We start from the raw sequence: 15,090 nt of genomic DNA, 5'->3' as shown, positions 1-15,090 counted from the left end.
CTGCGGGTTAACATCTTGGTTGATTTTTGGATATTTAAGGAAAAAAGAGACAAGAATGAATTTTAAGAGGTCGTTGAATCGTCATTTTAACTCCTTCAGGGGGTCGATACAGCAAATCATCTGCCTCTATCATCTAATCTTCCCCTCTTCATCTGCTTCTCTCACAGCGACTCACTTCATGTCCTCTTTCACTTCATCCGTAAATCTCCGCTGGTCTCCCTTGAGGCCTCCTTCCTGGCATTTCTAACCCTCAGCATACTTCCAACCAGTTCTTCACTGTCCCTCTACATGTCCATACCATCTCAGTTTGGCCTCCGACTTTATCCTGGAAACATCTAACATGTGCTGTCCCTCTGTACTCTCTACTGATACTCATTCCTGATCCAATCTACTTTTGTCACTTCCAAAGAAACCCTCAACACGGCCATTTCTGCTGCCACTAGCTGTTCCTCCTGTATCGTCCTCATACTGTCATACTTCTGTCTCAAAATCGTACGGCATAGGTGTCAAACTTTGGCCAGCGGGCCAAATTTGGCCCGCACTGTAATTATATTTGGTCCACAAAGCCATACCAGATGACTATTAGAGCTGGCTATACTGGCGATATAGTAGACTATGGTAGACTATACTGGCGGTATAGTCTACAGTGCATGTACCGCTAATTCTACAAATCCCATAATTTTCTGCCGCTGTTTTGCCACGAAAATCACAACAGGACCCATAAACGCCCTCTCCTCTGTTGACAGTAGTCACAGCGACCATATGCTAATACTGGCACCCTGCTACTGAGGTAGAAAACAGGATTTTGCATGTGTGCAATATTATATATTGTGTAGTATTAAGCTATGCTTGTTCCATATTTAGGTTTTAAGCAAAACTTGTTTGGGTCCATATGAAAAGGTTCATTTTTTTATCTGGAGGAAGATTTTTTTTCAATAACTATCAATGTTGGCTTGCGACTTTGTCCCAGTTTTGAATTTTGGCCCACTGTGTATTTGAGTTTGACACCCCTGCCGTAGGGCATCGCTGGTCTCGCCTCCATTTCATACACCATTCCTTTATTTTTTGCTGGTGCTCTTATCACATTAAACCTTTTCTCTGCCCCTTCCAAGCTGCTAAATAAGGTTAAAGGGTTTTTGACAGTAGTAAACTTCTCATTGGGTTTCCAGTGTACCATTTTGATGGGCAATGGTTTTGTAGATGAACAGTTTAGGATCACAGTTTTTGTCAGATAACAACCTGCATCCCATCATATTTTACCTTTAAGTAACAATAATGAAAAGTAATATGTATATTTGTGAGTGTGCAAGTGTGCGAGCTTAGCTGTGCTAAAGTTACCATTACAAGAAAAAAAAAATGCCCATCATTAAACTCGATGACACCAGAAAATATTTCATTGATTTGATTTGTTTTTATTTTTCAAGAGCAAGTATTTAAACTAGTTTGACAGCCCCAAGTTCTGACAGGTGTAAGAAAGTTTCCTTTTTTTTTTTTTTTTTTTTTTTTCTCACTTTCATTGAAATGATTTGTCTGGTACTCATTTTATTTAAAATAGTTCAACAATAGAAAGAGACAGAAAGAGAGAAGCACTGGAAATACACTGCACTTTACCTGATGTTTTTGAAAAGTAGCTTTTAAGTCTTAAAAAGTTTTTGCTTGTCAATGATCGCTGCTCACGTTCCAGTACAAGTGTATACTGTACTTTTGTACTTTATATGTTTATGAATTGGGATACTTTGTCACTGGACTTGTTTTTGTTTTAAAAGGTTTGTTGCCAATAGTATGAATAGATGTGGAAAAAGTGGAGTAAAAAAGCAAGTAAATGACAAAAAGAAGAAAAGGTAATGATCGAGAACAATGTAAGTTTTTGTTTGGCGGTTTTCTCTCCATCCATCCTTCTCTCTATTGAGCTGGCTTTCTACTTTCTCCAGGGAATTGGGTTCATATCCGCATCGAACTTGCATGGTATTTGTGTTTATCATAATAGCTTGGATTTGAGCTTCATGCTGGAAGCACAATGTTGTACAAAGTGTCTTTTTTGTCTTAATTTTATTCTGTTTTTGATACATAGGTACTGGGTATACAAGAAGCTTGTTGTTTCTACCATATTTGTGGCAGCTTTATGTTAAATTTGTCCTCTAAAAATTCAAAATAGATGAGAGGAAAAAGGAAGTTTGTCGCAGTGGAGAAAGCTCATGTCCACTCATTGATATTCTGAGGTTTTATGAATGCTGTAAACAAGCAGAAAGACTGGAAATGACACTTGAGGCATTTTGCAAGAAGCATGCATGTATGTGCGCGCACACACACACACACACACACACACATGCATACACAGACTTGTTTTGTTCACAGTGGTAGACATTCACATGTATTCAGCTTCTTTGTAGAGCACACACTCATAAGCCATTTCAGACCCCCCCATACACACACACACACACACACACACACACACATACAGAAACCCCTCGCTCTTCATTCCTCCCCCTCCATGGTTCTGCAACACCTCAGCAGCAGCTGGAGAGTGCAGCAAAGCATTTCAGAGCAGCGCTCAGAAGAGCAGAGCAGGGCAGCCACAGTGGCCCTACGAGGGCCATCCGCTGGAGAGAGAGAGCGACTCTACCCGCCGGTATTAAACGCTTATTTCTCTCCACCTCTCTCTCTAATTTAGAGCCACAAGCAGAGAAACAGCGAAGCTCCTCCTCCCCTGCCACTCAGGAACTGATGACAAGACTGGGCTTCTTACTGGGAGAAGGGATCCCGGGTACGGCACGCATACCTATGGACGACAAGAGTGAAAAGAAGGTATTTGATTTTCTACCGCCCCCCGACCCTCTCCCTCCCCGAACAGCGGCTCATTCCACGGCTGCAGAGCGCCGATAGAGAGATAGCAGAGAGGGAAAGGATGAGAAGAGGAGGGAGTTGTGACAGAGTAACAAGAGGCACAGATTTTTTTTGATGCAGCCTGATGCATTTTTCCCCCGCTACATTATCTCTGGATGGGAATTTAAGAGGCACCTCTGGACTTTTTTCGCCACAACAGATAACGGTAACTGACAAAGATTTACGCCGAAGATGCTCAAGATCTATTTGAAGAATTTGTGTGCATCTTTCTAATTCACTCCATATCATTCATTTCAGGGCAAGCACGCAAATGTTTTGTGTGTGTGTGTGATTCCCAGTTAGTTGAGTGCAGTTCTATGGGTTCTTGAGTATGTAACAAGAGTGTCTGAGCCTCGGTCCAGAAATAGTTACGTTGGTAGTCATGAGCTTCAGTTTGTTTGGCTCTTCCAATTAAGCTGGAGCTGCATGAGTGCATGCAACACTTCCATCATTCGTCTCCTGTCTTGGACTTGTTTTGACACCGAACCAGCAATTTAAGGAACATGAAAGAGGCGTGCAGAGTATTGAATAAACCATCTTCATTAGGTGATGTCAAGGAAGGAAATGAGCGGCATAGGAGGATAAATGCTTGATACTTTGTATTTGTCAGTGCGTGCAGATGTGTGTCTTTTACATGGGGAGGAGCAAATTGTTATCATCTGCTTGCAGTTCCATTTTCTTTCATTCCGCTGTTTTATAAGAAGAGTTTTACTCAGCAAGGTAGTTTTGCCCTGCGGTGCAGTATTAAATGTCAGTAAGCTGCTCGGGTCTTGTTATATGTACTGTGTGTTAGGTGGCCTAAGGCTGGAAGTTTCTGGGCAAAAACTACTGGCATGCTGTCAAAAACAAACAGGTGGGATTAATAGGGGAAGTGGAAATATCATGTATGTTTGTGCCAGGGCTGCAAATAAAGAAGCTAAAGCCAGCTACAGTGCAGTTAATCACAATCAGACACACCTTATTGAACCCCGAAGGAGAAAGTTAGTTACTGAAAGTCGGAATGAGCATTCCACAAGTTGGAAGTGATGCTGGGATGTAAACCAATTTTACTGCATTGTACAAACATGTAAATAATAGGTGCATCAGAAAAGGAATTTCACCACCACCTCTGTTGAAATTTTCTATTCAGTCAGGTAAAAAGCCTTGCATGACAAACAACATAAGGCTGTATGAATTCCATTCCTTGCTTAAGACATGCTGAATGTCCTCATTTATTCCAAAGTCCTTACATTTGTACAATATCCAAATATCAGATTCAAAAAAAGGAAGTGAGGTCGATTTAATAAGTGGATTTTTCAACAAAATTACACAACTAGTCAAACAGATTAGTTAGAAACCAATAAGAAAATCCAAAGGCTTTGCGCGTAAGAGCTGTTATCAATTAAGAGATGGACCCATTGCAACTCCCATCCTTGCCATATTTTGACATAGCACTTAAAATTTGCAAGTAGTTGACATGACTAACAAAAAATATGCAAATATCTGTGTGTTTTTTATGAAATGGTTAACTATTGCAATGAAAAGCATACATACTGCCACATACTACAATTTTTCACTTTATTGGTGAACATTTTGGAAAAAAAAAAAAAAAAATTTAAATGATCAATTAACTTTCCCTATAAGAGTTTAGCCTAACCCTGCATGAATGCACATCATTGTAAATATTTTAGAATGGAAAACATTCTCACACAACACGTTATTACATACAATACAATGAAGTATCCCTTATATAGCTTTAAAATGTAACGATACTTAATCTACTGGGAGTGTGTGTACACACACACACACACACACACACACACACACATATACATATATATATATATATACACACACACACACCAACAAACCCATATGTTTTTCAAATCTGCAATCCATGTGCTTGATCTGAACCATCATGCTTGTAAATTGCAGTCACACATTCAGATATATTAAGACTGTTCTTTGGTCACGGCAAATAAAAAAAGAAATCTCTTTTCATTAGCTGATTCATCATCCATCTCTCTGAGATGAGGTCATTTGCAAGCATCTGATAAATTCTTGGAATGATAACTTGACCCAAAAAGTGGATTATTGTGACCTGATTTGTGTCTCTTTTTGTCCACTGTATTACTTGGAATAAATGAAAGATTTCCAAACTTCACTGTGAATGACCCGTGAATGGCTTGGAATTTGTTCTGACATTACTTCTTCTGAGTAAGTTTCTGTGTCATGGGGAAGTTTGAAAGTTTGGGACAAGGATGACCTCAATGCGAGACTACAGTATGTTATGTCGAGGAAAAATACAGTCGGGGAAACAGGACAAACCGGCTTAAATTTGGATTTTTATGCCTGTCATTTAGCGCAAACAAAGGTGCAGCTGCTATATGGTTGTCAGACAAGCTTGATGACTTGGGAAAGGTACTTAGTGTTTCACAAAGCAGACACTTTCTCCCTCTTGGAATTCTCTTTAGGCTTAGTTCGAGATACAAGTGTGTAATTTTCAAGCTTTGCCCCATTTACTCAGCTTATGCCCTTCAATGTTTGTCATCGTCATATGTGAAAGGCTTGTTTACTTGTAAATGAATGATCTGAATCCAGGTTGAATAGAAGCAAAAATGTTTCAAATTCTTCTTTGCAATTTTCTCAATTCGTCTAAAAGGCTATTTCCGTCGTATCGATCACTCCGGGGTCGGTTAGCGCCGAAGCATAGTGAGTTCATGAGTTTATTGACCTGTTCAATTCAGTGAATATACTTTATCGACCGCAATCTTTTATCTCTTCTAGTGCTCCGTGGCAAGTCAGGGCATCAGCCCCTGCTCAACGCTGACAAGCAGCACGGCATCTCCCAGCACTGACAGCCCATGTTCCACACTCAACAGCACCACCAGCCGCCCCCCTCTCAGCCGTTCCAGCCCCTGCGGGACCATCACCAGCCCGAGCTCCACCCTTGAGAGTAAAGACAGCGGAATCATCGGTACGCGTTAACTTCCTCCGGTTCCAAGTTCGTTCGGTCACAAGTCGGGTTCGATATAGATGCATAGATGTCGAACCGCATTTGTGTATGATGCGGCATCCAACAACAATGACAAACTGAATAATTCAACTCACATTAATATCACAAAACACACACATCCTACTCTGAAATGACTTGGCACAAGACAGAATCTCTTAAAAACTACACGTGGTGCTCTTGCAACAATAATTTGTATGAATGCCGTAAGCCCAAACATTTACCTACTGCAAGAGAAAAAGGGCTGCGGGTCTGTTTTTTACTTTTAGGTTTAGTTTCTCCAAAATAATCAATAAGCGTGCTCAGAATGCCAATGTGCGGCTAAATTATCTGTAGATCCGGTGGGAAACAGAGCCCCAGCAATCATTTGCAGTAGTGAGTGTATGAAGCCTGCTTTTTAGCAGTGAAAAAATTCCCCTGCCAGCCTTTCATTCACCAATGCCAGCTTACCAGTTGCCACATCAGTTAGCTGTTTGATAAGAACTTTAAAGCTCTGTTGGCTTTTCAATAATCTTTTTATTTCTGGCATTTACGCTGCACTACACAACTATCAGCCCAGACCCCTCAGTAACAGGGTTGGGTATTGTTTGAATTTTAATGTTTCTTGTTATGCTTATTAAAGAGAGTGGGAAAAAAAAGAAAGGAAAACTGAATATTTGAATGAATATTGTTTATTTGTTGAACATATTATTAAGTGTTTGTTTTCCTTGCGAAAGGAAAATAAAAAAGGGAAGTAAAAAATGTTCTATGATACATTGGTGCCGCCATGATAAAAAGCAACACACAACTCTTTGAGACTCAAACAAGCCGCACATTGCTTTATAATGCTGGTGTTCAAATAACTGACGACCAATCATTTTTATTTTATTTTTTTTCAAAAAACATTAAACCATGATGGATATCACTGGTTCATATTCATCCAAAAAGTTACCCGCCCTTGTCCAAACAGTAGCTATCATGGTAAATTGTGCCACTGCTCTCGGACTGCCGTATCCAGGAGCACCCTTTGCCACAGCTTGCTGTGAGTGATATAACATTCAAGAATGATTGGAGTAATTTTGGAAAAACTCCCAGCAGATATTTAGCCTTCAGTATTAAGGGGTTTTTGTGGTTAATAATAACTATTCAGAATTGAAATTCACATTTTTTTAATGTCGATTAATGTTATATGTGTCAGTTTGCATATAGAACACGTCTGTGAACAAACTTTATATGCAACTCGTTTGGCAACAATGAGTATCGAGGTCAGTGATTTCTTTTTTTTTTTTTTTTAAACAAGCTGATTGGAGGATTAAACCTGATGAATTATGCCACCTGTCATTCATTCTTAGAATCATCCCAGCGGTTGTCTAAATATAATTAATTATGTACAAAATCAGTCGTAGTTTTTCGCTTTATACTCTTCTGCATGTATGTCAGTACTCGGGAAAACCACAACAATCTCAACCCTTTGGAATATATTTGTCATGTCAAAGGATTTTAGTTCAGTATAAAACTAAAGACAAATCACATTTTGATTTTATTTTGTCAACTCCAGCATGTGAAATAATTGTTTAGCTAATCATTGTTTAAGCAGACTCTATACACTTTCAATTATTATTTAAAAAAAATGTATTTCATTATTATCAATATTCTGTAATTCTGCGGTACAGCATCGTCACAGATAGGAGTAAAACGATTTACAAACGCTATTAATAAGCGTGTTACAATACTTATCACTCAACTACTACGCAAGACGAACACCATCATGAAGCATTTGACTTTACATTCCAGTGTATCTTATAGCTGCTGTTGTTGTGTTTAATCAAAAATAATTCTATAAGAGAGAATGATACAGTGCGGTATTGCTGGACAAAGTCTTACCTACCTCAGTGATTAGGCTGTGCAAACACGGAGAGGAAAAAAAAAAAACAAAGGTATGTTGGGTCCAGAAGTCAGATTCTTGCCTGTGATTAATATTCCTTCTTCTTTGAAGTTTGACTCCAACTCTGGTTTCAAAAAGCACATTAATCTGGCTCTGCTCTGCATTAAAAGCTTGGTGGAGCTGGGAAGCCTTTGCATTATAATGTGTGCTGTAAGAGGTGTTTCAGCAAGTTGTGACTAACGAAAGATATTTAATAGTCCCACGGTATACCACGAGCCGGGCTTCTGCTTAAATGATAAGCACAAAATAGTTTTCAACGAATAATGTCTTCTTTGCTTTGAGCTGCGTTTCGACCAAGTTGGCAGTCATGGTAACCTCTTTGACTCTTTTAACTACCCCTGCTACATTGCCGAGAGCACGGATGGATAAAACAAAATGCCAATATATATATGCCCAGGTGACCGAAGTCCAGGGTTTGGTTTTAAATATTAGCGATGATGCAACATGTTGGGATACAATGAAATCCAGATTAGTGGTGTGTGTGTGTGTGTGTGTGTGTGTGTGTGTGTGTGTGTGTGTGTGTGTGTGTGTGTGTTGGGACGACAGACAGATGGCTTGTCAGTTCCAGCCGTCTGACTGTACTGATGTTCCTGCGTCCAGGTGCCTGTCATTGTGCAGCTTTCACACGTCACTCAAATTTTAGGATGGCGTTAATCTTGGCCTTCAAGAGGATTAAAGGGTTTATCCTCATTTAAGTGAAACACCTGTCTGATCCTTAGTCTATTTACAACACTGGTTTGGCACTCTATTTATTTATTTTTTTTTTTGATAGGATAAAGTGCAGTTTTTTATGCTAAAACTGCAAATGTTTTCTGTTTCTTCCTATTGTTGGACGCCTCGAATGACAACCTTGAAAAGAACAAAAACAGTAGAAATTGACTCGTGGTTCATAGTTTCCTGGTTTTCCGTAGCTGAAGCAGGCAGAGACTGCCATTAAGGGCGTAGAGTAAAAACAGTAAAGCTCTGTTACAACTTAATATTGTACATTAGCTAAAAGCAGCTCAAAAAAACTATTTTTTCCATCGATGTTGCCTCTTTCCCACCTCCTGCTTTCCTCGCATGCTCATTTTTCAGCTTTGTTGTCATTCCAGCCACCATCACCAGCTCCTCAGAGAATGACGACCGCAGCGGCTCCAGCCTGGAGTGGAGCAAAGATGGGAGCCTAAGGGGCAGCGGGCGCCATGGCCTGGCACAGAGTGCTCGGGCTGATACTTGCTCTCCTGTGGCAGAGGAAGACCACAGCAGTTCTGTCGCCCTCCCGGTCGACGCCGCCTCCAAAGCAGACCAACAACAACAACACTTGAGTGGTTCAGGGGCCGGGGCTCTTGGACCACCGCAGTTATCATGTCACACACCTGAAGGACCGCTTCCATACTCTCAACAGACAACCTCTCTCCTCATGATGCCGAGACCCAACTCAGTTGCAGGTAAAATAAAGTCTCGGTTTTAGTAAAGCTGATTTGTGATTTATGTCTTTGCCAGAAGGTTGAAAGGAATCCGTCATCGTCAAATCTTATTGTGGCAACTGGACTCTTGTTTAGTGTCTCGAGGACATGACGAACCCCATTCAACCTCGATCGTTACCCAACCCCAGCGCTGACAGTGTAAACTGGAATCTCCCCACGGTGTGTTACAACCGAAGAAGCCTCTTGAATGAAAAGGGGAAACATCTTTAAGAAAATAAACAAAGTATGGTCGCCACGATGAGATTCATCTAAAAAAAAAAAAAAAACGTGACCGTAATGGCCGAGAACCTTCATCGACACATCGAAAGGAATCGTTTAATTTCTCTGCGACTTTACATTCTACAAGTCCTATGTCTTGCTTGCAGTCGTGGGATATTTCTCATATTGACAATAATGTGGTGCTTGGTCTTCTTGGTTGCATTGCCACTCAATTCAAAAGTGAAATCGTGATGTGATTGGTGCCTGAAGCTCAGCTAATTGGCATTTCTAGCTCAGGCAAGTGACAGCTACAGACAGAAGAAAACATGTGTAGTCATCATAAAGGTAGGAATATCAAGCAAAAGTTAGGGATTAAGCATCTGTTGCGGGTTGTGCCTTGGCTCCGGCTGCCAAGCTGGATATTCGCACAAGCCACTATATGAATGATCTGTTCTGCATTCCTGCCCTGGAACTCCCCTGTTATGGCTCAGCACGCCAGATCCACACAGCTGCCGCAGTTGTTGATATCCCATGTCCCCCTTACCCCCACCTTTACCCTTTTCCCAGGTGTCTCTCACACTGCTTCCCTCTGTGCCTGCTTTTGACCTTGGCCCTGTTATTTTAGAATATTTTAACACACAACATGCTGGAATTTCCAAAAGCAAAAGAGTCAAATCTTAACTGCGAGTGATGGGATAATTAATTACTCATATACTGTATTTCACAAAAATTGGAAAGAGTGCCCGTGTTAGAGTTGTTTTTTCTCAGTTCTGTTTTGATGCAAAGATTCATGTCGGGTCGTCGAATGAATCGACAGCAATATAGTCAAGAGTTAAACAGAATGCCGGTAATGCCGGCCATGACAAGAATGTGCTTGTTTGTTACAGTGGCTGCTAATTGAGAAAATTGAGAAAAGCGGCACTGAAAAATAGATGAAAATAAAAAAACACCACTGCAGGGAATGTTGATCTTTGTCCAGAGATGAGGGCAACCCAGATGTACAAATATTGCAAACAGATTAACTGTTTTTTTTTTTTTTTTTGTTGTTGTTGTTGAGCAGATTAGCAGCACATCACCCTACTTTATAGAAGCATACAATCCCATTTGGAGAACAAAATCATGCGAAACATTCTGGCCACAAGTGCAGACAGTATCATGTATTCATAAATGAACTCATTACAGATCAATGGTCAAGAGGAAGACAGTCTGCAGAGTGTTGCTGAGTAGAGCTTCTTCCCTTACAATGGTGTTTGGCCGAGTACCAGCAACAGATTACACACACTCATTGCATTTTACCCTGCATCGAGTTACTCATATTGTAAGCAGCAGCCGATATGATGATAGGTTTTGTGTTTAGTACACTATTAGTCTTTACTGTTTGTCAATGAGATGGAATTAAAATTGAAGTTTAGCTAATCAGTATATTTTAACAAACATGAAACCAGAATGCATATCGTTCATGTTCATGTTCTCAAATAATCCTACACCTTCACACTTTATTATAATTCCTATAATTCAGAAAATGTTGCGATGTAGAATTGCAGCTCTCTGTATTTCCAGTGTTGAACGATCAGGAGATTTATTGGCATGTATCCACTTCCGGATCACTAAACATTCTTTTCCCATCAGTCGGCAATTCCTTGATCCCATTCATTCGCGCCTGTGAATAATTTATCAGTGTGGGAGCCACAAATTACATTTAGAGGCGGGTGACGTACACCAATGACATGATCACCTCCAGATCTCACACATTCAGCGTAAAGTGAACAGATGCAGTGTGCTCTCTCTCCAGGGTGGCCATGGCTGTGTTTGCAATGTGTTCTTCAAACTAATTATGTCTGCCCCTGGGCTGGAATTCTCACTACAGTTGTAAATTATGGCTCGCCCAATTATTAGGACCGGATCAGGACCACCGTTTTTTCATTATACCGCTAATGGACCGGGTTTCCTAATTTGATAGAGTCAATATCGCAGTACTTTAAAAATGCATTCTCTCTAACAGCCTGTTGGGAGCAACTTCTGTGGCTTATAAAATGAAGTTGCATCCAGGACCCGGAGGATTTGATGCTGCGTTTACTTTGGAAATGAGTAGCTATCCTCAGTTTGCGCTCACACTGGTGCTGTTTGGTCCCCTTGAAACAAACCCCCGGTGCGTCTTCTTGGACGGCACGGTCCCGCTGGTTCGGTGTGAACGCTCAAAAAGACTCGTGTGGATCAAAGAAATCACCTTTGGTGTGCTTGAAATGATGAAATTCATTGGAACTCTGGTGTGGCTTCCGATCAAACTCTGGTGCCATTCGTTTTTGGTAAGAAAGCAAACCAACTGGGTCTAGCCCGAAGAGCCGAAGCAAAGCAAAATTCAGTGCAACATGGGCATCAGGAAGATAATCAAATGATTTCTTATGTTCAGTGAGTGAACGATGGCAGTGTTTTTTAATCGCACAGTTGAACATTGTCGCCTTGAGGGTCACTATGTATCCTGCACATTGAGTAATCTGGCAGAAGGCGATTTCTGTTCCTTGTTGTATCCAATAGACAAACGGTTTTCTTCTTCTCTTGTGTTTATCAACGGGTGGTAATCCAGCTGGAAAATGCATTGCGACTACCGTCAAGTGATTGTCACAACTACATTAGCATTGTTTGAATCATCCGTTTGACAAAGTGTCGTGTTAAAGCAAAGCAAACCAAAGAAAAACCTGAAAAAGACCTTCGTTTCTAATCCTGCAAATATATAGTTCAGCCAATACTCGGGAGTCCTCATACAAATATTTCATGTCACTCTTACTCCATCCCCTCAACCGGTGCTCAGAACATCTCCATGCTCTCGCTTTGTAGAGGATTTTTTTTTGAAGTCCAAAGTTGGAGCTGTGCTGAAATTACAAATCTCAAGTCATGCATGACACAACTCCTATGTAGTCTTTCTTTGTTCTGCGAGTCGATAACTTCTTTTCATCCCATCATTATTTTGTAACAAACAGCACAGACGTACACTGGCTCATATAGTAGACCCGTAGACACGTGTGTGGTATTCTCTGTCTTCACATCATGGTGCTTCTCTTGCTTTGTGCTCAAAAGAGTTATTAGGCTGATGTCATAGTTATGCAGCTTTGCCCTTAGGGAGCTTTTAGAATTCAACACCTCAGATTTTATGCTGTGACAAACACATAAAAGAGAACATCAAGGACACTATCATACGGTTCTGTTCGCACGTGTTACGTGTTATCAAGATGTGCCCAATGTTCCTTTCGAGTTGATTCTCATGGAAAGTGTGTTCGAGAAGAGCTGAAAGAGTAAGAAATTTGAAAACGCAACAATGGAAGAACGAGGCAAAATCTAGGGGATGAATTAAACCAAAAATTGGAGATGCATTTATCGTTGTGCAACAATTGCAAAGTACTCAGTGTGCCAATCTTAGTGTGTCCAGTAAGCATATCGATAGACTTTAAAAATCAAAAGGGAAATGGAGATCCAACCCAAAAAAGTAGTGTATAATGCAGATAATATTATATATTGAGACAAAATAAACCGATCGATACATTTCAGTGGTACTTTTTTGAAAATGTTTGTCATGCAGACGTTGCCGTAAAGGTTTATAACGGAGCGGGATTTGGCGCACGAGGGAAAGATTTATTTTCATTAGTTCTACTCCCATGGTCATGGACATTTGGCTTGGTTTTAGAATAGAAACGTTAAACAAAGAGTACAATACTGCAACACAATCAGAATACTTTCAATAGTAAATCCAGTGATGGCTTATATGTCCCCTGAAATGCAGTAACCCAAGAACTACCTTTTCTCGGCAACCTAAACCCACTGATACCCAAACCGAAAACCGAATTTGACTACATTTAACTACATGCTCTAGTTTTGCAATTCAAAGACCACCAGTTATGACTATCTGTCCCATGCCAGTCAGCTGATATAATATCGGGCCTCTGCATGTATTGAGAAAGAATGTGCACGTATGCAGGGAAGTGTCATTTTCACTTTCATGTGGAGCACACGCTATAACACTGTGGCTGGCATGTTTCTGGGTTGCAGTTGAAACTCGAAGACTCTGTGTGGAACCTGCGTCGCTTTTGCAAGATGCATAAACGCCGGCATGTTTCAGCTGTCACGGCTCACAGAGCAGAATTGAAATACTCCTTCTGAAGCGGTAATTCTATCATTAGTTGATAGTCTAAAGAGCTTTTGTTTTTTTTTTGGTTCGTTCCTTTCACCCTTTTTTTGTATTTTATTTTATTTTTTCAGCAAATATTTGTTATGTGGTTTTGTCTTTCAAGGGGTAATATCTGTGAACCACAGATATTTAACAATTTTGTATGAAATCCATGTTTCAGATATAAAGGCTTAGCATACTGTGTGATATCAATAGAGAGCCAAAGAAATATGGTTTGCAGGAATTCCAGTGCTTCCCAGTGTCTGTGTCTCAGAAATACTTGTGGGGGAAAAAACAGTTAACTTTTACTTCTGTCAGCAAACAATTGCAAACCCTCAACACCCTCCTCTTCCAGCTGATTCAAATTTTCTCGGTGTTGAAAATGACACATTAGTTTTTATTGTTTGACAAACCCTTTCACCCTCAGGAATTTGGCACAGAGATGCCGCTTATTGAATTTTAAATTTAGATTAAATAGACATTTTTCTGTTTATTTTTCTGCTTTTGTCTTTGTCTGGTCTTTGGCAATCATGTCAGCACTTACTTACTGTCTTCACCAACACTAAATGCCATGTTTCAGAACTGATATATTTTAGATATTGTAATTTTGTTAGCTATGATGATGTATTTTGGACAAAATTTAAACCAGGCTTGACATGCATGGAAACGTATTACCTGTTGAAATAGATAGCAACCTCTTTGACGGTAGCACATAGCCCAGTGGCTGAATTTCTTAAAAACACAGTACGCTTTGAAAAGCGGTTGATAGATAATTACCCATTCCCTAAATTATGCTCTCTGAGAATTACTGAGAATTCAATGTTTGAGTCATTTGAGTTAAGCTTTTTAAAAAAGGCTTAAAGAGTCAAAGAGCGATATTAGTTTTGGCCACCGGAATTCTATGCTTTTGAAATCTTTAGCTGCTTGCTGTTGGGTAGATTGAGTTGGGGTCATTTGTGCCGAGGAATGGTGTTACAGTGCATTGAGCTTCTCAGCTGAGCTTTGTGTTCTAAGTCAGAATGAATTACAACACATACTGTTTGTGCTCTGACGTTTTTCCTCTCCATTCACGTCGATGGATCAAGGATTGTTTGTCCGGACATACGTCACGGGGCTTTTGCAAGTTGAGAGTGTTCAATGTTTCCCACTTTGGGAACCAGTTGTTTTTATTTGAATCAGTTCAACTTGGTGTATGAAGTGTGCAAAACGAAACACGATTGCAATGTTGCCAGTTATCTCTCACATCTTAACAGCCTGCTCTTCAAACTAAGTTATAGCTTGTAATTCAGTTTGTTTTTTTTTCAATGCGTCATGCAATCTATTTTGCATGTAGATCATGAATTCTGTCACCATAATTTGGGCAATATCGGCTTGTTTGCATCTTCCCGGTGTGGCAATGTATTAAGGTTGCCACGCAACCGTCTGTTTCTGGCTTTGTTGAGACGATGCTCTTTTGCAGTCCAGACAC

General features: G+C 40.3%; 1 protein-coding gene across 2 annotated transcripts in view; it reads left to right on the top strand.

Moving 5' to 3' along the window:
• Nucleotides 1-15,090, top strand: part of LOC147235051 (protein TANC1-like) — a 94,906-nt gene that overhangs the window by 47,713 nt on the left and 32,103 nt on the right. For both annotated transcript variants that reach the window (XM_086145821.1, XM_086145820.1), the window contains exons 5-7: nt 2,672-2,805; nt 5,650-5,839; nt 8,891-9,226. In XM_086145821.1, coding sequence (XP_086001947.1) covers nt 2,672-2,805; nt 5,650-5,839; nt 8,891-9,226 — 660 coding nt within the window. The remainder of the gene's footprint in view (nt 1-2,671; nt 2,806-5,649; nt 5,840-8,890; nt 9,227-15,090) is intronic.

Source organism: Fistularia commersonii, chromosome 4, assembly GCF_037954325.1.
Source record: "Fistularia commersonii isolate RoL2024-O1a breed Wild chromosome 4, RoL_Fcom_v1.0, whole genome shotgun sequence".
Taxonomy (NCBI): domain Eukaryota; kingdom Metazoa; phylum Chordata; class Actinopteri; order Syngnathiformes; family Fistulariidae; genus Fistularia; species Fistularia commersonii.
The sequence above is the reverse complement of the archived record's forward strand: the minus strand, read 5'-3'. Positions and strand labels throughout refer to the sequence as shown.